Source organism: Pinus tabuliformis, chromosome 7 (assembly GCF_031772625.1).
Source record: "Pinus tabuliformis cultivar Carrire ecotype Pingquan chromosome 7, CPIR1, whole genome shotgun sequence".
Classification (NCBI taxonomy): Eukaryota; Viridiplantae; Streptophyta; class Pinopsida; order Pinales; family Pinaceae; genus Pinus; species Pinus tabuliformis.
The window spans coordinates 1,601,329,977-1,601,356,319 of NC_142293.1; the positions used below are offsets into that span (position 1 = coordinate 1,601,329,977).

The window sequence follows — 26,343 nt, forward strand, 5'->3', positions numbered from 1 at the left end:
CCACCCACAGTCCTCTTCGAAAGCAGCCCAACCAACTGTGGCTCCAAAGCCATTTTTGGTAGACAAATTAGAGGAAATTCCTTCCATCAATCTCTCTCATCCTGAGATTGACAATCGTTACCAGATATTTGCAGAATCCGCTCTCATATGCAGATTTAATGGGCTCTGGCCTCGCACATCAGATCTATACCAATGGATCCATACCAATTGGACTAAAAAAAGCAAGATCTACTTATGTTCAAAAGGATTCTTCATTGTGGTTTTTGACTTAAATGAAGATTACCATAAGGCCTTAACGGGAGGCCCTTGGTTCTGGGGTTCGGCTGGGCTTTTTCTCACCCCTTGGTTTCCAGACTTCGACCCTTCTACAGCTGTCATCACCAAGCTTCCCATTTGGGTCAGGCTCCCAAATCTTTCGGCACATCTATGGCATATCTCTGTCTTCTTAGCCATTGGAGACACTTTAGGACGCTACTTGGCTATAGATTCTTCAAGAAAGGAAAATGGACTCTACACCTACGGCAAAATTTGTGCAGAAATAGATATCAACAAAGGACTGTCGGATCAGATCAATCTCAAGATTGGAGATTTCCACTGGACACAAACCTTGGATTACGAGAATACAGCCTTCCATTGCCGCCATTGTCATCAAACGGGGCACCTCCAGAGTACATGTACCCAGTTCCTCGACAAAAAGAAGAATCTGAAACACAAACCCAAATCCAAGAGTTGGAATCCCTGTGTGCCACCCCCTCCTATGGACGATACAGATTCCTCTAGTTCGGATGAGGAGGAAATTGAAGCAGATGGGCAGAATGATGAGATTCCGCTGGACGCTCCCTCGGTCGGTCCGGCAGTCCCCTCTGCCCCTCAGTTCTCTCAGAAACATTCTCATATACCTTCGTCCTCAGACTCTGATAAGGATATTCCGCCGCCTGAGCAGAATAGTCTTCAACTTGTTATGGCTCAGCCAAACTCCACTGGATGGGTCAAAGTAGGCAAAAAATGTCGTATGGCAGTAACTGCCCTCTCGGGGTAGATTTCTCTACTTAGTTCTAGCTTTTTGTATTCCCGTGTTTTCTATGGCCCTTTCCTTGATTGTCTCTAAGGAGCAAGGTTGATAGCCTTTCACCTACGACTCCCATGCTTTTCTGCTTCGCTTGCATGCAAGCTTGATTATACTATACTTTTCTTTTCTTAATAGAATTAGTCTTACTCAGAAAACAAATATATATATATATATATATATATATATATATATATATATATTCAAAATTTTACATTAAACATATACATCAATCATTAAAAATAACCCTGCACTAAATATACTCAAAAATAATTTTAAAAAAATTATTATTTAAATGGCCACTAAACATATGCATTTATAAATCACAAGTAATTAAACATATACTAATTAAGGAGGCATTTATATACTTTTCAAATCCAATATGTTTGGTTTTGGAATTTTAAAATTTATAAAATATTTATTGTAAGTGTATATATTAGGTATTTTTCTTTATTATTTTTAATTTATATCCAATAAACAGTTTTAAAAACTTAAATTTAAATTGTTTAATCTATAGAATATGAGCGTGTCTTGGTTTTTAAAATTGTTGAATCCATTATGCATTCAAATATGTATTTTAAACAATAAAAAATCAAAATCTTTCTTGAAGTTGCATCACCAAATTGTAGTGAAAATGGTCATTTCATCTAACTTGTCATTTCATATATAAGTTAGATTGTGTCTTTACTACATATTTTGGGAAAAAAAAAAAAAAAAATTGGCATCTTTTCCAATCAAATTTACTCAAAATCTTGTAAGAGATTGTTAGACTCATAGTTTGAACCGTAAACTCTACACAATCGAAGTGCCCAACAAATTTTCAAAATGTTAAATTCATATAATCTGTTAAAAATATCTTTTAAATAACAAAAATCATGATTTGACCAAAAATTATTCACTTATTTTTAAAAAACACTCCAAAATATATAATAGTTAAAAATCTAAAAAATAAAATTGATTTTGAAAATCTATAAAATATAAATATAAAACTTATAATAAAAATCAAAAAAATGTTAAATAATCATCACAATAATAAATATGATAAAACACTTAATAATAATCCATATAAATTTATTAATAAATTAAAGCATCTAATTAGTTTTGGTTGAGTTAAAAATTTTAACTCTATTTCTCTTTTATTCAACTTATGTGAAAAACCTTCCACATTGAAAAAAGCAACTCCAAATTAAGCCAACTATCAAAACTTACCATTTAACATATATCTCTATAATAGTCAGATCACTCTATTGGTTTTACTTTATTCAATTTGAATGGTTGAATAATTTTTTTTCTCTAACCTTCATTACCATCCTTAGCCTAGAGGCATCACATCTTAATTTAATACATCATCTTTTATGAATCAACTCATCTTTTAACGCGCTATAGTTATAGTTTTTGCAATGCACATTAGTTTAACACGCACAACAAATCTTTGTTTTTTTTAACAAAGTTCTTTTTATATCAATGAAATACTTTTACCTTTTAACCAACTAGTGAAATCAAACTTTTTAACCAAAGTTGAGTATGGTTATAGTTTTTACCATACTTATTAATTTAACAATTCTTATTAGATGTTTTAACCAAAGTTGAGTATAGTTATAGTTTTTACAATACCTATTAATTTAACAATTCTTATTAGATTTTTTAACCGATTAATCTTTTTTATTTTTTAACCAAAATTTATAAATGCTTTTACCATTCAACCAATCAGCAAAATCAGATTTTTTAACAAACATCATTTTATATTAATGAAATGCTTTTACCTTTTAACCAATCAAGTAAATCATCCTCTTATTTAGCATCGAGGCTAGAGTAAATTTAAATAATATTTTTCCTTCTAAATTTTGGACTAATAATAAAGGTAATCATCTAAATATTCATGCGGATTAATGCTAACATTAAATCATAAACATTACATGTCAAGTTACATGCATCCTATCATGTATGTTATTTTATGCTATGTCATGCTATCTAATGTTTATTTATTTTATTCTTTAACTCCCTTTTCATCTTTCATCCCGTCTATTATTTATATGATTCCCTTTTTTTTTACATCCTCCCTCATTTTGTTACATGTCCTTTGACATTATTTATATACTTCTTTATTTTATTCCCTTTTCTTAACATCCACATGTTTTTACTTGGTGCTGTATCACCATAAATAAAAATATTAACTCCAATCCTTTCCATTAATAAAAATAATACTTTATTTTTTATAATTAATAAATAATAGTTTTAGATCTTATAAATAATTGATTAATTTGTTTTTTATTTTAATTTTCACTGTAGCAAAAATATTTATTTATTTTTATTAAATTATATATATTCTTAAAAGGTTATTTTAAGTCATCTGGAATAAAAGTGAAATTCTTCAATATTATTGTTAGTTGTTGTTAATCAAGACCACGGTTTACTCAATTTACTATCCCATAAAATGTGATAAAGTAACGAGTTGTCTCTAGTGAAGCTTTTTGAAAGTTTTTCTGATGGGTTTTTCTAGTCTAATTTCTCTAAAATCAGGCATGAATTTATTAAAAACAAGCTTCATAGGTAACCCTTGAATAATCTAAATGCCCTTCGGGTTTTTCAAAGTGTTGATACATAGTCAAAAAACCAATTTAAATAACATAAATCAAGATTTCACTTCAATTTAAGTCCAAAAAATCACACTAGAAACAACTCCATACAATAGTCTGAGATTTCCCATTATTTCATTCCAAATATTAAAAAACAAAAACATGTATAAATATTATTAAATTAAATTGAAATAAATATATTGATATTACGTAATTAACATAAAAATACCCTATTAATCTTTTATTGTTAATCTCTCTAAATGATCCAAAATGGATTTTGAATAGACTTCTAAGTGTTCCTCACAGAGGAAAATGAAAGTCCAAAGAAGTTCCTGGAAATAGCCCCACGGTAGAGATCTTTTCATTCTGAATCCACTGCAACTTGAATAGACAAAAATGGATTTAGGATACAGAAGTTATCACAGAAAGAAAATGCTCTTTGTTCTTTGGAAAAAGAAGCAAAATACCCTAAAAAATAGCAAAAAAACCCTTATAAAGAAAAATTGCATCGGAGATGGGCCAAGAGATAGACTTAAGCGGAGGCGGAAGAAACCTCGATTGTCGATCCCCGACATATCGGGCCGGACGCAGGGACATGCACATGACATAAGGTAAGGACCCCCAGACCGATGTGATATTGCGATCGCCGATATCAGCGAATCGGCATCAGTGATGGCATGAGACAAGGGACGAACCCCCGGGCCAATGCGACTTGCGATTGTGATATATCACATCGCAACGTCGCGTCGCAGCGATATAAAGGGGCGATAACATGTCGAACCCAACGGATTTATAAACCCGATTTGATCAAATTTGAGTTCTGGTAAAAGGGATTTTCTGTGTATTAACGTTTTTCAATGTAAAAACCGAAATATAAGGAAAGATGCCCGAAGCGATAAAGCCTGACTCGAAGGAGAATTATAAGCGCGGTTTATAAAATTTGAGTTCCGTAAGGGGGATTTCGGGCAAACCTCAAGCGGTAAATGGTATTGGGCCGGCTCCGCCCGATCCCATACAATGAATGATGCGTGGCTAGCGGAGAAAAGAGGAAAATTGTCTTTTCAGGCAGGTAACCTCCGTACTCTTAATCCACCCGAAATCGCATATTGACCGTTGGATCGGGGATCTCATAGATCGACGGTGGGGCTTGCGATAGTGGCCAAAGGCGGACCCGATATGATTATAGGGTGGATGCGATAAATTTTCAAGTCCGATAGAAAGAGTTCTGTCGGGTTTTCATGTATTTCCCATGTATTTGGGATTTTACCCAATATGCCTATGCGATGTGATATGCTGCCTAATGGCGGACCCGATAGGGATTTTAGGGGCGATTGAATGGAATTTCACGTCCGAAATACACACCCGGTAGTGTATTTTCCGAAAATCTCTGTGTAATGAAATTTTCTCAGTTTTCGAGTTTTTTGCCTAAGAGAAAGCTTTGAAACCTCTATATAACCACTCTAGATCATCATGCCACGCTGCAAGCGGACGTTTTACAGGGAATGATGCATTTTGAAGCCATAGAGCCACAGAGCTAGATGGCCAATCGAACTGAAAAGGAGCAAGGAAGCCGCAAAGGCACAAAGAGATGATGATACGCAGAGAAACGACTAGGGCAGTCAAAAAGCCGGAAAAGTACCTCAAAGGAAGTAAAAGCAAGAGAGCAGAGAGGGCGAAAAGCTAATGCGCAGAGCAATTGAGGGAGTCTTTGGAGTCACTTGGAGGTTAAGTGAAAAGCCAGAGAGCTGAAAGTTGCAGAAAGCCAAAGCCAAAGCCAAAGAAGCTAGCGCGGAAGAGTCAAAGCCAGAGCCAAGAGCCAGAGCCAGAGCCTAGAGCCAGAAAGTCGAGAGCTTCAGAGCCAGGGGATAAGATGGTGTTCTAAACCCATTATGTTCTGCGCAAACCAGTGGAGTTGAGCGTGGAGCTTGTAAAAGAACTTATACCATAATCCCAGAAAGCCTAATCGAGTTGACTAGAGCTCAAGGAGATGTAGCCCAAGAGTTTTGGGTGAACTCCATATTAAACTTGTTGTCGTATGTGTGATGCTCATTTGACGCATTGTTTCATTGTTATATGTTTTATATCAGTTTAAGCAAATCAATTTACAGCATATAAACAGTGTTAAAACAACCATAAGCATACACCTTATTTTCAAGCACATATTTAATTCCGCATTGGTTAATCATAAAGACTTGGGAATATTTAAACTTGGAAGTGGGGGAGGTTCTTGTAAGTTAGACAAGAAGTCTAAGTGCCCCATTTTCAGATCAGGTGGTATCGGAGCCTGAGATTGATTAACCACACCTTCCGAGAAGGTTACATCAGAATGTTTGATTGACAGAGCAAAGATTGTTTGTTTGAAAGGTGTTTGGGCAGTCAAAGATTGATTGTCTGATTGATTGTATGCTTGTTGCAGACTGACTATTGTTTGAATTTGCAAAGGTGAAGGGGAAACTATTGATAGCTCAGTGCAGGAAAGACAACAAAGAAGAAGGGCTGAAAGCATTCTTCTTATCTCAAAGGACCTCAAGGCAATCCTTGAAGCATAAGAGGTTTGTTGCAAAAGGTTGCTTGAATAAGCTCTTTGTTAATCTTGTTTGAAGTTCTTTTGTTCATTAGCATAATGACAACTTCTACAAGCGAGTCCTCAAATTCCCCCTTCTTCACAAAAGTCTTTGATGAAGACATGAAGCAAGACTTGTTCATCTTGATGGATATGGTGAGGGAAATGTATGAGGATGTTAGGAAAAGCAGCATACTTAGAGAGCAGTTGAATTCCGTGGAGGAAGAAAAACAATTGCTTTCTGACAAATTGCAAGAAATGGAGAGGCAACTTCATATTGCAAATATGAACCTAAGAATGATGCATGAGTTGGAGTCACAGCTCTTTGTTCCCAAATAAGCCTTAGTCAAGTATCAGCGTGAAAAAGAGGTAAATAGTTCCTGTTTGTCTTCAAATTCTTCTAAGAATGTTTATATTGGTTCTTTTAAAAAACATACTGGACACATAGGTTCCAAGCTAATGTCCAAGATGGGCTATGAAGGAAAGGGCTTGGGTAAACATGCACAGGGTATTCTTGAACTAATAATGGTTGAGGGAAGGCCTAATTATTTGAATCTTGGCTATGGATAGTCTTTGGAGAAAGTTCCAAAGCTACCATGAAGGCCATTGAAACAGTTCCAAGGAGTTTCATTTCAGGTCCTCTACCTCAAGAGTGTGAAGATTGTATTCAGAAAGAATGCAATAGCTTGAAACATCATTTGCAAGATGCAGGTGTTCAAAAGCACACACTTGAACCCAAGAGTTGTGGAGACTCTAACAGCGTTGAAGAGATTGATGGTATTCCAAAGGGAGCCACTTATTCATTTGCTTCACCTCCTCATGAAGGAAATAAAGGTGAAAGAGAAAGGTATAAATCTGGTTCTAAACATTTTCCTTTTGATTGTGCAAAGCACGATAAATTTCCATGTTGGTATGGGAAAAGAATTGCATGTTCCTTTTGTGGTTTGGATAACCATAATGTTTCTAGATGTTGAAAAGAATGGCCACATACAAGAAACTTTTGAAGGAAAAGAAGCAAGAAGCCAAAGGCCCATTGGACAAGGCAAATCATGCTGTCAAGAGGATGCACGTGTAGTGCACTCACTGCCATAAGCAAGGGCATCTTGCTGAAAAGTGTTACTTTGAATCCAACAATGCTTCCACAAACGCTGAAGAAGGTGGAAAGAGAAGATGGCAGAAATGGAAAGGAAGATTTCATGGATGATGTGTTTCAGGATGATTCACATGTTGATGTTGATGTGCAGAGAAAGGTAGTACCTTTGAAAGGGATTGGTGAAGAATGGTCAGAATTCTTATCCAATTAAGATTGCATGTCTATTGATATAAGGCATCTATTTGCATTTCTTTGTTAATGGAATGCAAGTTGCAAGATTTTACCAAGAAGGTGAATGGAGAAGTTGAATAGGAAACTCACTTTGTCGCTACAACATTATATTTCATTTCAGCTACGAAAGTACAGTGTGCTTAAGTGAAAGTTGAAGGATGAGATGCATGCATGGGAATGTTGTGCATGAACACAGAGATGTTGATGATTTCTTTGTTTTGAACATGTATGTGTAATTAACTTGCAAGGTTGATTGTTTGGACATGCATGTGATGTAATGTTGACTTGGGATAAGTTAACTTGGTCTCCAAGATGGAGATAATGATGAAGTGATTCATCTTTTGAAAAGAGTCCTAATGGTCTTTTTCTACATGCTTAACTTGAAGGGTCATTTGTTTTAAAAGCATGTTTTGTGCACTTGTTGTCTAGTCCGTCATTTGTCTGCAAATATAAGACATGGAGGTGTTCACAAGATGCGAAATATGTTTCTTTTGTTGAAGCAGGAGTTAGACCATCCAGTGGTTGTCTGTATTTCTGTTATCGTTAACAGTGGTTGTTGACAGCTTTTCAAACAAGTACAAATGAAAGTTTTGTGGAGCAGATGTACTTCACATTCGTTTGAGCCACCTTGGATCAATGATCAATGCAGAAAAGTTCAAACTACTTTCTGTGACCATTTCAACAGGAATTCTACAGGAACGCAAGGAGGAAGGCAATTCTTCCCAGGAGGACCAGCACATCCAGGAAGGAAAGTGGTCAAAGGCTTTGGTTTAGAAGCATTGTGCAAAGCAAATGTATGGAGGCTAAAAGAATAGGGTGTTTTTACTCTCATTTACTGTTTAGATCAGTATATCAGTTTTTTGGACCACAAGTTCTTTTAGTGGAAAGGTGTGATCCAAAATGGGTTTTGGATAGACTCCTAAGTGTTCCTCACAGAGGAAAATGAAAATCCAAAGAAGTTCCTGAAAATAGCCCCATGGCAGAGACCTTTTCATTCTGAATCTACTGCAACTTGAATGGGAAAAAATGGACTTAGGATGCAGAAGTTATCGCAAAAAGAATATGCCCTTTGTTCTTTGGAAAAAGAGGCAAGATCCCCTAAAAAATGGTAAAAAAACCTTATAAAGGGAAATCGCATCGGAGATGGTCCAAGAGATGGACTTAAGCGGAGGCAAAAGAAACCACGATTGCCAATCCCCGACATATCGGGTCGGAGGTAGGCACATGCACATGACATAAGGTAAGAACCCCGGACTGATGTGATATTGCAATCGCAGATATCGGCAAATCGGCATCGGTGATGGCATGAGACAAGGGACAGACCCCCAGGCCAATGCGACTTACGATTGCGATATATCACATCGCAACGTCGCATCACAGCGATAAAAAGGGGGCGATAACCTGCCGGACCCGACGGATTTATAAACCTAGCCTGATAAAATTTGAGCTCCGGTAAAAGGGATTTTCTGTGTATTAACGCTTTTCGATGTAAAAACCGAAATACAAAGGAAAGACGCCCAAAGCAATAAAGTCGGACTCGAAGGGGAATTATAGGCGCAATTTATAAAATTTGAGTTCCGTAAGCGAAATTTCAAGCGGGCCTCAAGCGGTAAATGGTATTGGGCTAGCTCCGCCCGATCCCATACAATGAATGACGCGTGGCTGGCGAAGGAAAAGAAAACCGCCTTTTTGCGCGAGTAACCTCCGTACCCTTAAGCCACCCGAAATCGCATATTGACTGTTGGATCGGGGATCCCGTAGATCGATGGTGGGGCTTGCGATAGCAGCCAAAGGCGGACCCGATATGATTATAGGGTGGATGCGATAAATTTTCAAGTCCTATAGAAAGAGTTCTGACGGGTTTTTCACGTATTTCCCGTGTATTTGGGATTTTACCCAATATGCCTACGTGATGCGATATGCTGCCTAATGGCGGACTTGATAGGGATTTTAGAGGCGAATGAATGGAATTTCACGTCTAAAATACACACCCGATAGTGTATTTTCCGAAAATCTCTGTGTAATGAAATTTTCTTCGTTTTCGGGTTTTTTGCCTAAGAGAAGGCTCTGAAACCTCTGTAACCACTCCAAATCATCATGCCACGCTACAAGCGGACGTTTTACAGGCAATTATGCATTTTGAAGCCACAAAGTCAGATGGCTAGTCGAACTGACAAGGAGCAGGGAAGCCGCAGAGGCACAGAGAGATGATACACAAAGAAACGGTTGGGGCGGCCGAAAAGCCGGAAAAGTACCTCAAAGGAGGCAAAAGCAAGAGAGCAGACAGGGCGAAAAGCTAATGCGCAGAGCAGCTGAGGGAGTCTTTGGAGTCACTTGGAGGTCAAGTGAAAAGCCAGAGAGCTGAAAGTTGCAGAAAGCCAAAGCCAGAGCCAAAGAAGCCAAAGCCGAAGAGCCAGAGCCAGAGCTGAAAGCCAGAGCCAGAGCCAAAGCCGAGTGCCAGAGCCAAAGCAAGAGCGAGAGCCTCAAGCCAGAAAGCTGAGAGCTTAAGAGCCAAGGGATAAGGTAGTGTTCTGAATCCATTGTGTTCTGTGTAAACCAGTGGAGTTGAGCGTAGAGCTTGTAAAAGAACTTAGACCATAATCCCAGCGAGCCTAGTCGAGTTGACTAGAGCGTAAGGAGATGTAGCCCAAGAGTTTTGGGTGAACTCCATATTAAACTTGTTGTCTTATGTGTGATGCTCATTTGCTGCATTATTTCACTGTTATATGTTTTATATCAGTTTAAACAGATCAATTTACAACACAAACAATTTTAAAACAACCATAAGCATACACCTTATTTTCAAGCACATATTTAATTCCGCATTGGTCAATCATAAAGACTTGAGAATATTTAAGCTTTGGAAATTGGAGCAATTCTTGTAAGTTAGACAAGAAAACTAAGTGCCCCATTTTCAGATCACTAAATCATTAATTATTTCAATGGATTTTTTTAGTTTTGGATCTCTAACCATCATCAATGCATACCAATCTTAAATTCTTATTTGACAAAAGAAAGAAATTTCCAAAACTCTACATAATTTATGTCCCAGAAAATCAGCTATGTAAAAACCAACCAAATCAAACTAAACTTCCATGACAAAATAAATAAATAAATAAAAATTAATAATACCACTGATAAAACACTTGACAATAACCAACATAAAACATAATAATAAACCAATAAAAAAACTATATAAGAATCTGAACAAAATGATAAACTGGTTTTGATCAAAATACTCAGTAATAAAGCAATAAATATAGTTTCGAACGTGAAATGCCTGTTGTGCTTCGTTTTGAAAATCAAAATGAAGCCAACCAAATCAAACCAGACTTCCATAACAAAATAAATAAAATTAATAAAACACTCGACAATAACCAATATAAAACATAATAATAAACCAATCAAAAAACTAAATAAGAATCTGCTCAAAATGATAAATTGGTTTTGATAAAAATACTCAGTAATAAAGCAATAAATATAGTTTCGAACGTGCAATGCCTGTTGTGCTTCGTTTTGAAAATCAAATTGATGAAAGGAGCAGTGTATGCGATCCAACCCAAGGTTTATAGTGCACAGGATAATATATAATAATTTATGAATAGTGTGTACAACAATGCTTTCTGGGTGAATAACATTGACCAAAATTTTCGCTGTGACTTCTTCTGAAAAAAAAATTATCCAATTCTTATACATTATGATATGGATCACAGAAGCTTGAATTCGAATAACATTAAAACTATGAAAAATGTGGATAAATAATATCAAAACTTTCAAAAATATTAAAATATTGATTTTGAAGAATATTAAAATATTGACTAACTATTATGTTGGAAATCTGAAAAAAAAAACCAGGCAGCATAGACAAGAAATAGAGTTTAGAATTTGGAATGCCAACCGTGTTTGGAAAATTATATGCTAGTTGAGGTGTATGCAAGTCATAAAAACATAGTAATTTCAAACAAAAAGCATTCTTCTGTATACTGTGTGTACCTTGATCGAACGCATGCACAGCAACAAAGCAACTTCTGCAACATCCTCACTTGAGCAACATCCTCCCACTGACAGTGCACTTCGTTCTAAACTCCTATTTGCCTCTAGGAATTTGTTTCCTTGTGCAACACCATGCACATTTACATGCTACTGTATTTCATGCTAGCACTACCATTTCATGCAATAATCCACAAGCTGCATACTCCACAATGCTGTATACAGTAATAACTGATGATGTGGCATACAGTGGGACTAAAAGTGTTATTGTCACCCACCTTGGTTTGAATCATGTTTAATACCGCAGGGGATATAGTTTGTGGCCTGTTATATCGACCCAAATGATTATAATGGCAAATCTCTAGTGATTTCGACAATAGTACGTTCTAATTACCAACTCCCCTTTGTGTAAATAAATAAATTACCCAAAAAAACAATAATAACTCAAGCTGTGATATACAATAATTTAAGAGGGAATAAAAAAATTCCATTGATATCATTAGCTTCTTGTACGGCCATGCTCCACTTCCCACTAAGCATGACACATGGCCTAAACAAGGCATCACAGTAATTTTATAATCATATTAGGTAAAAGTGAAATAGTAAACAAGTCAAGCAATGATAAATGTAGGAATTCATGTATTCAAATAATTCAATGTTCAAAATCTCATCCATTGATACAGAGGAGACAACCAGAATATGCCAACATCTTTCCTTCTGGACAATCAAATTAGAGTTTGTACTTGAAAGATGGATTAATCTATCATTGAGTGCTTTGTTTCAATATGACAAAACTCCTAAAATATTGCATAGACAGCTCTCCCAGTCTCGTGGGGAAGCTATAAGACCATAACATCACAATTATCACAAATTGAATCTCTAAAATAATGCCCCTAAAAAAGGAAAATAAAAGAAAGAAAGAAATCATAAACTTTAAATAACCCTGAAACATTATTATGAGGTAGCAAATTTAAGTCATGTAAAGGACTAATATAACTAATTAGTATCGGAATCATTGCAAATAACAGGAACAATCAATAGAATCCCTTCCACGGATAGTTGTCATGCTTCACCTTAAATTAAATGGCTCAATTAAGGCATGGAAAGACAGCGCTAATTGTCAATATCTTTATCTTTAAGCTCTGCAGATAACCTTGCAGAATTACATCACATTAATTGGTCTTGACAAGGACATTTGTTTTGACAATGGAACGTCATAGATAAGAAACGCATGGGCATTTATTGAGAACATAAGCCACCTCAGATTAACATGGGGAGGCATCAAATTTCAAACTTGCAGTTTGAAAGACAGTAGACTTCCTACAGTAGAGAGCATTTGCATTCATGTCAAACTTTAGATCACAGACTCAAATGCGTATGGCTTTACTATCCATAGGTTTACACAAACATAACTAATGGGAATTTATCATTCATCCAAATGTCAGAAATAAAAAAAATAAAAAAAACGATAAGGCAATTTTTTTGGGGATTGATGGCCTTTACTTTTCAAGAAAAACAAGATGACTCCTTACAACCTATACGGTAGATTGCCTCCTACCAACAACTCTCAATTTTCAATTCAAATCTGAAGCAAGTTTGTCGAAGTTCTATACTGGCTGATGCTTCACTTTCCATTCAATTGTTCTGGTTCTACCCTTCCCAATTATCATAGTAATTTACTAAAATTACACTTGCTGCTTTGAAATGCTGACCCATCAATCAGCAGTGCTCATCATGTATATGTTTTATTTCCTACTTGGCAGGAAGGCAGTAAGCCTCTTGCTTTAATGAGAACCTTGACGATTTCCAAGGTCAAGGAAATTTAGTGAACAATATCACTAGAAACAGGACCGTCTGGGTATTGCCCAGTTTCACGAATCATGCCTGGCTTGGTGCCAAAATCAGGACAAGTCAAGCCAGCTCAGCAAATACTTGGCAACTCACCAGACACTCATCTAACTTTTATGGGCGAATTTTGTATAATTTTTGTTCACCAGGTTTCAGCAAGTTTGGTCAAATCTGAGACATACTTTTCCTTTTGCTTAGCTGAGTTGTCCACTGAATTGAATCTGGCTACTTAGGCTAGAAAGATGTTATAGATGCATTACTCCTAACTCATTCCATCATATCTACTATCTTCATCAACTTGAACACTACCAACTGAACTGATTTATGGTGCAAAAATCAGCTTCAACCGTATAGAACGCAATAAAAATTTACTGGAGTAAATTTAAATATGAACCCTGTAGTTCCTCTGCAAAATTATTGGATCACATTCAACATGCCCAATTTCTTACAGCCATTTTCACATGGAAAAGCTTTTGTTAATAATGCGGTAGGCATCTCATCAAAATTCATTTTCAACAAGGTGATGCATAAATTCTAGGTTTCTTGACTGAGACAGATTAATTACTGATTACACAAAAGAAGCCAGTTAAAGTAAAATATATTTTTTAAACAGGTCACAATCGATACAATATAGAAATTAGATGACCATTAACATATTCATGAAAATAAGGCAAACCACTAGGTATCGCTGTAACCTTCTTTACCAGGCCAGCAACCATTCAGTCTATGCTTGGGTAGGACACTTCAGAATATGTTGCAACCAAATCAGTTAGAGGTTAGTAACCACTGCCCTGAATGATTTGAACACAATGAAGTATTCATGAATGTGCCACTCCACTGGACATTGCAGCAATCTTACTTGTCAAACCAGCAACCATTGAATCTGTATTGTATGTGACAGCACTCGATTCACTGCCCAAGTCCTCCTTTTTCTCATCCCCAGGTTTCATTGTGGAGTTTCTTCTTTGACAGGAATTGACAACAACTGTGCACTTGGAAGCATTGATGCTAGCACTCTTCACTAGGTTTCGTGGATCTGGAACTGCTCTACTTGGACCATTAGATAGTGAAACTGCAGAATCAATCACAGTTCCTGGTTGTGCAGGAACCCATGTATCAGCAACAATTCATCAAACTAGGAAAGACAGGTGCATATTATATGTAAACATCGTTTCCTTTCAGCTAAAAATGATAAAATCCCTTCATTTAAAGATCACACTTTATAATGCAACATGATGCATTATATACAAGACAGGAAAACTAAAGTTAAAACTCCAGTCCTCACCCTGATTTCTTGGTGGACTTTGAAGGGTAGCCTTAGTTACAGACGCAGTGATTCTTTCTTGCTGTTTTTCAGAATCCTTGCTGTGCTTTGTAGGATTCTCTCTGAATTCAATGACACGCTCTCTACAAAAATGACAGAAGTTGTTAGACTAACTAAATTGAGCTACATAACAGAAAAAATAAAAGATGTATCTGAGGCATACCTTGGTAAAGAGGCATGCTGCCTCCCAAGGGGTGTGCTGTTTTCACCTTTACTATAGTGTTCCTCTAGATGAGCAAATTGTCTCTTGAACATATCTACAGCACTGTCATATACAATAGGTACCAAATAATTAAGCAAAATCAATAAAAAAGAATATTGAGATCAATAATCATTTACAAAGATAAGTTTGGGAATTCCAAAATGAAGAACCAAGATGTTCTAAGAGTAATGTCAGTGTTCAGAAGCCTTGACAGTAAAGATAGGTATTTGCGGAAAGATCATATAAATTCATGAACAGTTAATATGAATCTTCCTTTTCTACACAGAAGAAACCCGCTTAAATAACTCCAATAAATTCCACAAATCTGACGTGTGAAACTGTCTAAAGTGAAAAACAAAATGAATGTCACATAAGGAAAATACAACTTGCCAGATCATGACGTCCTCCAAGGCACCCCAAGCATGAACTTCAAAACTCTTTTGAGAAAATGATGGCACCAGAGAACACCCGAAAAGAAAAAGTTGGGATCCATGGGAGATTGAAGAGTTTTCTAATAAAAGTATAAAGCTATTGTTATGACCCTGTAGCCAATATAAGAGATCACTCGTAAAAGATATAGTAGGGACCGGGAACTGGGCCCACGAATAATGAGTGATAAACTAATATATATAGAAGATTAATATTAAAGTCATTCACACACAATGCAAATAGATATAGTTCTGTGCCAGCAGGTGTCCAGTTCATATCCCCTTGGGTGAGGAACACTAGTTTACGCCAATGGGTTTGCCATCCACGAATGTGCAGAGGCAACTGTTGGGTTCCCCAAAAGGTTTTCTTTGGGGAAAAAGCACAAATGTATATATTATTTGATATTTTAACTTTATGGATCAATCTGGATATATTCACCTATTTATTAGGAAAATATGCAACTACACACCATTATTGTACTTATGACTCAGGAACCATCTTCCCCATCTTTATTTGGCATATTAAGTATTTCTTTGGTTGAATTTCTAGTGAATTGATTCATAACAGCTATTGCCACCATGTTTTTATCAATTTGTAACCTGTACTATATAAGTAAAACCAACAACCTCTACCAAAATGGATGATTTGTGTTGTTGTTGATCTTTACCAGCACTTTATAGGAAACATTATATAACCTAAAATCACTTTAAAGAATAACTTACAGGTGTTGATTTTTACAGTTTATATTTTCCTACTAGAATATAACCCATCTAAATGACTGGGATTGAAATTCAATTCCGACTTTCAAGGGAAAATGAGACCAAAGGAAGTATCAGTGTCCAAAAAATAGGAAAATGAAATCATCGAGAAAATAAATAAGAGACATTTTTACAGGACTAAGTTTAGATAGATGTGAGCTGAGTCAGCTCTTTTCTTTCATTGGCTGTAACTCAAATAACTTGACTAGTTGCTTTGCAAATCAACGGCAATATTAGCTAGAGAAACAAAGCCAACTTGGACTGCAGCTCTTTTACATTGCATGTTTTTCTCCATTCAACCACATGCAGCTCTTCTCTACCATGGTGATTTTTTCTGCAGCAGAATAGTTGTTTAGGTTGAAATTCAATACATATTAATGTTCTATGTTTACAAACAATAAAGTAGGACTAAATTTTATTATAGGGCTTTCAAACTTCCAACTCCAAGTACACCATGTGTTTTGTCCATGATCAGAGGTTTAGCAATGAAACAGCTCATCACAGAAAGATGACATAGCCATTTAAAACTCCTCAATCTACCATTTTCTAAACAACAACTATCAGCAATGATTGATGAATTCATCACAGTTTTCCACTTTCCTGAGTTGCACTCGCCAAGAATTGCTTCCTACTGAGGGGCTCAATATTTGAATCTAGAATTTATAAAAATAACAAGTTACCGATTTCAAAGAGAATGATGACATCTTCCGTTGATGGAAAGTGAAAGGAAATATATCCTTCAAATCCCATTAAGCCAGTCATGTGTCTCTTTTCTAATTGTTCAATTTTTTCAATTCTTCAATAGAATGCTATCACACCCAAGAATCACAACTAAAGTGTCAAACATCAGATTTTCCAATTCCATATCTAATATCTTCCCTGTTTGTCTAACACGTCAGCCAAATCATTCTGTCAGCAATGTATACATAATATAGAGCTGTTTCAATGTCAAACTAGGGAAATGAATTCAAAATTCCAAAATTCACTGTGGCTAGGTCTTGTGGCTTAGTCAAACTTAAAATTGGTCGGAATATATCTTTTATCTTTTCCCATGACCCCATCCATTTTTCATTTTTTGTTAGACTGTCCCATTATCGCTGAAACTTAAAATTTCTCCAATAATAGGTGGACCCAAAAATACAAGAAACCCACTATGAGATACTCCTTAATATATACTTTTTTAATATATTTGCTCTCTTAATAAAATCTACTGACTTTGCTTTGTTCACACGTCATGATAACTTGAACATGTCCTTTCACCCAAAATCTAACAATCCAAATGAAACACAGTGATTCAAATGTCCTATGATGTAAGCCTTAAGGTAGTTATATCCATGGCTACGTCGGCCTGCTATCATTGCAATGATGAGAAGATTTTTGTGGAGGGAGTTTGAGGCAGCCTATTATGAAGCAACTTCATTCAGAACCTATCCAGTATGCCTCGATGATTCTTCAGGGCTACCTTGGAGAGATGACGACCCAAATCTCTAGCTTGTACAGTGACAACATGGCCCGATTTAGTAGATGGTGACATGCTTTTTCCACAAAAGCTATGGTGGCACAATTTTGTTGATACTTTGTCCAAGGCAAATTCTATGATTCCCTAGCAGAATCAAAACAAAGAACAATTGCAGTTCCATAATTCAATTATTTGATAGCCAAGATTGTGCCCGATCTCTTAACTCCTTGATCTGCAAAGGATTGAGAGAGAGATCAAATAATTGTAGTGGTGGCTCTGCTTCCTCACAAATATCACTATGCTTCTCTTTCTATGATAATAAATTTTTTTTACCGTGATGTTGTATTCTAATAATCTTTCGTAATTATTTTTCCTGATTTCTAGTTTTCTTCCATTAACAGCAAACAGACTTTTTTTCATAGGAATTTCTAAATTGTAACTGGCCAAGGGCCAATTATGGTTACAAACCTATGGATCAAAGAAACTTTGATATAATCATAAAATCCAAATCCAAATCATACAAGTTCTGATAAAAAGTATTCTCAAAGGCCAAAATCAAACTCGACTCTTATACTAATGTAATGAACAGATGATAACTCACAAAACATCCAACACAAGGACAATAAGTTGAAATCTGTATATAAGAAATAATGTATAAATAATGAACCCAAAGAGAGAAAGGAATACACTGTACAGTGAGGTGACAATCAGGGGTTTCCTAAGAGTTATTTGGACTCCTTTAGTCTTTGCAAGGAAGGAAATTCAGGTGAAAAACAGACGGATTTCAATGCATTCACATTAGTTTCATCATAGAGAGGCTGCTTAGGATGAAAGAAACTCTAAAGTCTAGAATTTACTAAAACAAAACTGATCAATGGAGCATTTCATATTTTAGCACACTCCATACCATGAAATCAACTGTGCCCCACATGCCACCACATCTATCATGAACTCATCGTCTAGATCAAGCTACCATCATCTATGTATGAGCAAGCCGTCTTCTACGCCAAGCCACCAACCATGATCAAGCATCATTCATGATTCTTCAATCACCCAAAATTCAGGAACCGCCATTTCTAATTGAATCCAATTGCCACCACTTGAGCCAAATCTAATTGGCTACCATCGAATATAGTATTTCACTACCACTATGAGTCCAAGACGGTCCTATCATTCTAGCAGTGTCTCTATGGGACAGGTATTATATATTTACCCCACACTTTATTGGTTAGCTCCAGCAAACATCCATACCCTCCTATACGTGCATGCCCCTTTCTATGACCCCCCTACAGGTGATTTTACCATTTCCTAACCTCACTAATGGGTTTATTATTCCTACCCTCAACCCAAAACTCGAGGTCTTTGCCATTGCAATGGAAGATTTACCATATAAGGCCTCCAATAAATGAGGAAAATTAGAAACTCCAGAATGTGATTGAATGAGTGATGGTAATAGCAATGGAGACCAAAACTTCAAGAACAAAGATTATGGTGTTGATCAAGCAAATGGAACATATTGAATTGTTGAACTCCAAATTACAAATTGTGGTCCATTTGTTTACCAACAAAACTTCAGAAATTAAGTTAGTGAATTTAATGGTAAAACAGTAGGTTAATGACACCAAGATACATGAAATTCTTCACTCTGCAAAGGACTCCCTCTATGTAGATATCCTAGATCTTAAGCATAAAGAAGAGAAAATCCGTTTGACATGCTCTACTTAAACATGAGGCCAAAACGCAAGAGGATGTCTTAATTATTGGGTTTAGGTGATTCGGGTAGGAGCAAGGCAACCCCCATGCAGAGGCTGAAGAAGATGTTCAGGCCAAACCCTTAGAGTAGTATACCAAATGAGCTCAAAAATTAAATCTAAATGGGAGGGGACTTCAAACACCATCTTCTCACCCTTTGTATCCCATGTAAAGAAAATTTCCTTTCCTTAGGGACACCCTGTGATTACCTGATTAGACCTTAGAAAGTGCATGATTTCATTCTGACTTTTCACTTTTCAACTGTAAGCCCTTTGGGGTAAGCAAAAGCTCTTATCCCTCTCTTACAAGACTTTTCTTGATGTTGACCTTACAAGAGCCCAAATTGCTAAAGCTCAAACAAGCTCAAGAACAGGTTTCTACAGCTTAGAACAAATAGGTTGTTATTAGAGACCTTAGGGCAATTATCAAAGAGTTCACCCCATCACCTAATCAAGACCGTCCAAATAACAGCCCCATCAAAGTGGGTGTGGGGTATCCATTGGTTGTTGGAAATGTAATGGAATCTTTTGTTCTTCATAGGGCTCAACACTGAACAGAAGGTTCAAATCAGCCATTGAATTTTCTATTTTCTATGGAGACCCACATGAGCCCAACTAGGACCACTATAGACTAGCTAAGGTATCATTGTTTATCAGTAAATAGGCAAGATATCTAGAGTTCAGCAGTGTTCGCGGTTCACATGGTGTTGCTTACTTGTTTCACTACTCCCTTTAGGCTAAGGGCACCATTGTCACCTCAAAGAAATTCAACAAGATATAGAGTTGTTTCATTGAATCTTTTGTCCAATGAAGGGAGAAGACAACCCGCTATGAGGGAACTAGATTCTATGGAGGATTTTAGGAGGTGTGAAGCTTCACAAGTTTCAATGATTAGAGTGAAGCCTGAGAAAGGCACAAAGCCCTGTGAGAGCTTAAATTGTTTTGTGTGCCTGTGAGGAGCATATTAAAATGTGAAAGTTTGTTGATTTATTTTGGTTGCACTGTTTTGTTTATGTTCTCATCCTAGCAACTAAAAGAATGGCAAACTTCAACATGCCAAGCCTCAAGGAATCTGACTGATTAAATAGGAAATATAATTTCACTCCTGAAGTGGAGGTCACAAATGTTAATGAAAGAGATTGATCTAAGAGCATAGTCCATTGCACAAGAACTACTCTTACCAATCCTCAAAGAATAAGTACAAGGAGTTTGTTAAGGCTAGGAGGATTCTTTTCAACTCCATGAGTGTTTCCACCAAGATGCTTTTGAAGAACAAGCTTTCCCAAAAACATGAGCAATTCATACATTGTAACAAGTTACCTCATAAAGATCACTACGCTTAGAAATAAATTCTTTGCCAATGGTATGAAGATAGAAGATGAGGTATCAGTGCCCATAGCACTAAAGGGTTTTTTCTCATGTTTGGCAAGTCATTGTCCGAGGTGTTTGTACTTGAGAAAAAATCCCAATTTATGAGAAGATTTGGGATTCTTTGTCCAAGAAGAAACAAGGCAAGAAAGAGTTTTAAACTAAAGAGGTTAAAAAAAGAGGATACATGTATAGGCCAAGGAGGGGGAGACCAATGTTGCACTAATCGCCATAAAATCATTTTATCGCGACTTTTTCAAAAAAAAAAAAAGATAAAATTGGGCGATAAAATCGAGTTTTTTTTAGCCGATTTTTAGAAAAAATCGCGGAAAAATAAAATATATATATATATATATATATTATGAGGAGGAGGAGGTGACCCAAGCTACCCTTGTCACCAGTAGAGGACGTGGTCTACCTCTTGTAGCTCCTAGTTCTTCAGCTTCTAGAGCACAACAGAGTCTACTGCCAATTCCACCGACATCTACATCTAGAGGGGCAAAGGAAATCAGTAGTATTAGACTTTAGTTATTTGGTTCATTTCATTATAAATGACATTATGACTCATGATATGAGATACATTATTATAATTTTTGTTGATATTTTGAGGCTGAGTTGGGAGTCATGAGTCAGGACTTACTATTCAGGACATGATTCACTGTTATGTGTGATGTGGCACTAGAAATGATATTAAACATCTTATATATTAGTTCTTTTATCATATTTATGTGTCAATGTATTTATTTTATGTTGTAGATGCTTGAGATCTTAAAAAAATTGCCAAAAAATGAATATTTTTGTATGTTATGATTTTTTCCCGATTTTTACCGATTTTTTCCTGATTTTTACGAATTTTTCCGATTTTTTCCCTGCGCTGATAACATCCCGATAACGATTAGTGCAACATTGGAGGAGACATCCTCTTTTGACTCCCATGGAAGGAATCAGAATCATGTAACTTGTTACAAGTTTAAAAGAATGCACACTACATTAATCAATGCTCGAGCAAAAGAACAGGGAAGGACAAGCAGCAACATAAGCAGTTTACAAGGAGTGCAAATACCTCTAGGGTGGAATAAGTTAGCATCCAAGCTTGCAACCACCTTTTCTATGGTTTTAAATTTTTCTACCAATATCGCTTCTGGTGTCATTGGTATGTGTGGACAGTGGAGTGTCTTGACAAATGTCATTTAACAAGAAAGCATTCAGCAAGCTTCAAAAAAAATGATTAGCTGTCCAAGTGGAGTTGAGTGATGATGCTACGTACCCAATGATTGGAACCAGCACCATATCCTTCAAGATGCTTCCTAGCGATATTTTTGAGTTGCAAGATGTTCTTTTTGTGCCCAATTTACTGGGAATCTCTTGTGCCTCTTAGTGAGTGCAAACCTGAGATGTGAAGTCGAATTTGATGATAAAAAGTGTGTTAAACACACATGGACAGCAAAGACTAGGAAAGATAAATCAGTGAGTACATTTTTTATTAACATCAGATATACATTTATAGTACAAATATGTGACTCTTGGGTTTCAGATCCCAAGGTCTCTTGGACTGCTTTTGTCCATTCGACTTCCACACTAACCCATTAGGATTAGGTGTCCAACATTCCCCCCCTTAATCCGAAGGGTTATGTATGAGTCCAAGAAAAGAGTTGTAATACAAAATGTGCAAAAAATACATGGCAGCACTAGGCTGAATGTGCTCTATGAAATGTTGGTATAAAGGGCGGTGGTTTAAGGATGACCACCAACACTGGAACACTTAGTGTAGTTCCCGGAACTCTTCCAAAACTGGCAAGAAACTGAAGTTTTCTGCTAGAGGAAGTGTTCTCAATCTGTGATGGTTTAAGGATGACCAACAACTCTGGAATGCTTAATGCAATTCCTGGAACTCTTCCAAAACTGGCAAGAAGCTGGAGTCTTCTGCTAGAGGAAGTGTTCTTAATCTGTGATGGTTTAAGGATGACCAACAACTCTGTAATTCCTGGAACTCTTCCAAAACTGGCAAGAAGTTGGAGTCTTCTGCTAGAGGAAGTGTTCTAGATTGCCAACTGAAGGCATGTTCAGGGGCATCTTTGTCTCTGGCTACAACTCTGAAACTGGTGTGGCAGGTTGTGGCTCAGGCTCGCTTGATGTGACTTTGAAGCTTGTAGATGACCATCGTTTCCCCCCCTGTCAGATACAAGGTGAGAAGATGGAGAAAACTCAACTGCAAGACTGTTCAATATTCTGGAACAAGTTCTGACATGTGTTTGGAATATCTTCTTGGCTGTTGATGCCCATTGCCAAGAAGCGATCCATCAAAGATGAATCTTTGTTCTTGCAGGACGTTTGTTTTTGAAGCATCTTTGTGAAGAATGGCTGGTTTTATGACAGTGCTTACATGGATGAAGATCAAAACAGTGATCTTTCAAATGGCCAACTCGATCACAGTGTTGGCATTTCACAATCTGTTGTTGTTGTTGTTGCTGTGGAAGAGGGGCAGAGTCTGGAACAGTTGAAGCTGAACTGTCATGAATGAATCCAGCACTCTGAAACTGAATGGGCTTGGCATAGTCTGGAATATGAAAGGACAAGTCCTTGTCATATCCAAGACCAGTTCTGTGCTTGTTGTGGACAAGTTGTTCCCAAGGTCTGATGATGGGCTTGGGAAGTGCAGACTGAGTTTCTGCATCTGCATTTACAACTGCTGCTTTATTGGAATGAACAGTAACATTAATGACTTGCTGCTGATGGGTGGTTGTATCAATGTTCTGAACAAAAACAGGTTCAGAATGGTGTCTATTTTGATGTAGCTCTTCTTGCTGTAGCTGTGATTCAATCTGTAAAAAATCAATCTTTTCCTGTGCATTATATAAGCATGTCTGAATTTCTGAGAGAGATCTTTTGCTGATTTGTAATGTGTCATCAACAGTAGATTGTATAAGAGTTTTGAGGAACTCTAATACTTCACTGATTCTGGCCATTTTTTCTTTAATGTCAGAATTACACCTCAAACACTGATCACAACTACTACTCAATGCAAAAAGGTAACACCCACTAGCAATATCCCGTGCAACAAATGATCAGTGTGCGACCAACAAGCACCAATTACAATCCATATAAAAAATAAGATGATGAAGCTACGTTACTGTTGAAGACCTTAAATTTGATGCTATGATGATATCACTGAAATGATCAGTACAATATATGAGTATTTGATATCACTGCACTTGAATGCTAAAACACTGTATCAAAGGTGAAGTGATTGTTCCAGTGACAGAGTTATAGTGTACTGCTACAAGAACAAAGTGACAAGGAAATGCAACTGTGAAACCTTGAAAACTTGTTGTACCAATACAACCTGATTATTTCTTAATTACTGTAACTAGACATCATCAATATATATATATGTAACTAGACATCATCAATATATATGTGGCATTTCTGTTCTTGAGAAACCCATGCCTTTTCATGGCATCAATACACAAGATTATTATAGCCACAAAACCTTCACCAATCTGTCCTCAATCCAACATTAATTCAATCATGCGATATGGAGGAAGCCACTAGATGCATTCATGTTGGTTTTCTGTACACAAACCGATGTAAATCTTCGCCCATCAATGGTTGACGTTATTACGATGCTTTCAGAGCCTTATGGGTCATTGTCAATGGTTGACGTTATTACGATGCTTTCAGAGCCTTATGGGTCATTGTCCATTCCTCAGAAAGAATACCAAAAGGACACCGCTCACAACCAGATCTCAAATCAATACACCAGTATTTTTGACGTGGTTAAAACCCTCAGAGTGCAAGGAGGGAAACAGTCCACGGCCTGTCCCAACGTGGGTACAGACAATTTATTAATCAAAGAATGAAAATTTACATAAGCTTCTCTCATGCACGGATTTCCCGAACAATGACCCTCCATGCGCTTTAAATAGAACTCATGGACCAATCGGGTGTCAAGCCACGGATCAAGTGTCGGTAATACCGAGGTGAGAGTGAACCGTCGGATCACTACATATCGTGACCGTCGGATTGTAAGTTACAAAATGTACAACGGTAAAGAAACACACTTTACCTAACTCTAACCTAACTCTATACTAGACCAAGTTGAACTTAACTATATCCTATGTGTCGGAATATCCTAACATCCCCCCTTAAGAACAACTTGGGATAGGATTGAAGGATTTTACAAATATGACACAATAGGAGAAGGAAGGAGGCACTAGAGCCTATCCCCCCTTAGTGACAACTTCCTGAACTCCAAGCATATATCGAAGTTTAGTGAACTTCGCCTCTGTGAGAGCCTTTGTGAAGATGTCTGCAACCTGATCATCTGTGGGACAATATTGCACTTCAAGAACATGGTCATGAATGAGCTTTCTGATGAAGTGCATGTGTAGTTCAATGTGTTTGCTGCGCTGATGCTGGACTGGATCTTTGCATAGCTGAATGGCACTTTGATTATCACACCAAAGTGTGGTTGGATGCTGCTGCTCAAAGCCAAACTCTGATAGGATCTGACGAAGCCACAAGGCTTCCTTACTAGCTTCCACGGCACCACGATACTCTGCTTCTGCTGACGAAAGAGAAATTGCAGCCTGTTTCTTACAAGCCCATGTAATAGGTCCTGAACCAAGAGTGAAGACATAACCGGCAGTAGACTTCCGATCATCAGGGTCACCAGCCCAATCAGAATCAGTGAAACCAACTAACAGAGGAGCTGCTTTGGCACTGTAATGAATCCCAAACTGTACTGTACCTCGAACATAACGAAGTATTCTTTTAGCTGCTTTCCAATGACTTTCACGGGGGTTTTGCATAAAACGAGCAACAAGGCCAACAGCAAAGGAAAGATCAGGACGAGTATGGGTTAAATACAAGAGTTTTCCGACAAGTTGACGGTATAAGGTAGCATCAACTTCAGGAGAAGTACAAGAGACTGAAAGTTTGACTCCAGACTGAAAGGGAGAAGGGGCTGGCTTACAGTCTTCCATGTGAAAATGACGAAGAATATCACAAGCATACTTGGACTGGGAAAGAAAAATACCCTCTTGGGATTGCAAGACTTGAAGACCGAGAAAATAGTGTAAGTGGCCTAAGTCTGTCATTTCAAATTTCTTTTTAAGGCTTGACTTCACATGGTTTATAAGGTTGGGATCACTACCAGTAAGAATAAGATCATCAACATAAAGAACAAGGATGATAAGAGAGTTGCCCACTTTCTTGGTGTAGACAGTATTGTCAGAATGACACCTAGAAAAGCCAGATTCTAAAAGAAAGCTATCCATTTTGGCATACCAAGCCCGAGGAGCTTGCTTGAGGCCATAAAGGGATTTCTTAAGTCGACAAACAAGGCTGGAGTCTGTTTGTATGAAGCCAATGGGTTGTTCCATATAGATTTCTTCCTGCAAGTCCCCATGCAAGAAGGCAGATTTAACATCCATCTGATGGACTTCCCATTTTAAAGAGGCAGCAAGGGAAAGAACAAGGCGGATAGAGTTCATTTTGGCAACAGGGGAGAAGGTTTCAGTGTAGTCAATGCCTTCAACCTGTGAAAAGCCCTTAGCAACGAGACGAGCTTTATGTTTATCAACTTTCCCATCTGGTCCATACTTGGTTCTGTAAACCCATTTACATCTAACAAGTTTGCGTCCCTTTGGTAGAGGAACAAGATCCCATGTATCATTTGTCATC

At 37.1% G+C, this 26,343-nt stretch overlaps 1 protein-coding gene across 1 annotated transcript in view; it reads right to left on the minus strand.

The window, feature by feature from the left end:
* Positions 1–13,947: 13,947 nt before the first annotated feature.
* Positions 13,948–26,343, minus strand: part of LOC149254266 (mitogen-activated protein kinase 9-like) — a 56,205-nt gene continuing 43,809 nt past the window's right edge. The window contains exons 9-11 of the mRNA XM_089460105.1: positions 14,855–14,956; positions 14,653–14,774; positions 13,948–14,460 (exon numbers count right to left, since the gene is read on the minus strand). Coding sequence (XP_089316231.1) covers positions 14,186–14,460; positions 14,653–14,774; positions 14,855–14,956 — 499 coding nt within the window. The 3' untranslated portion in view covers positions 13,948–14,185. The remainder of the gene's footprint in view (positions 14,461–14,652; positions 14,775–14,854; positions 14,957–26,343) is intronic.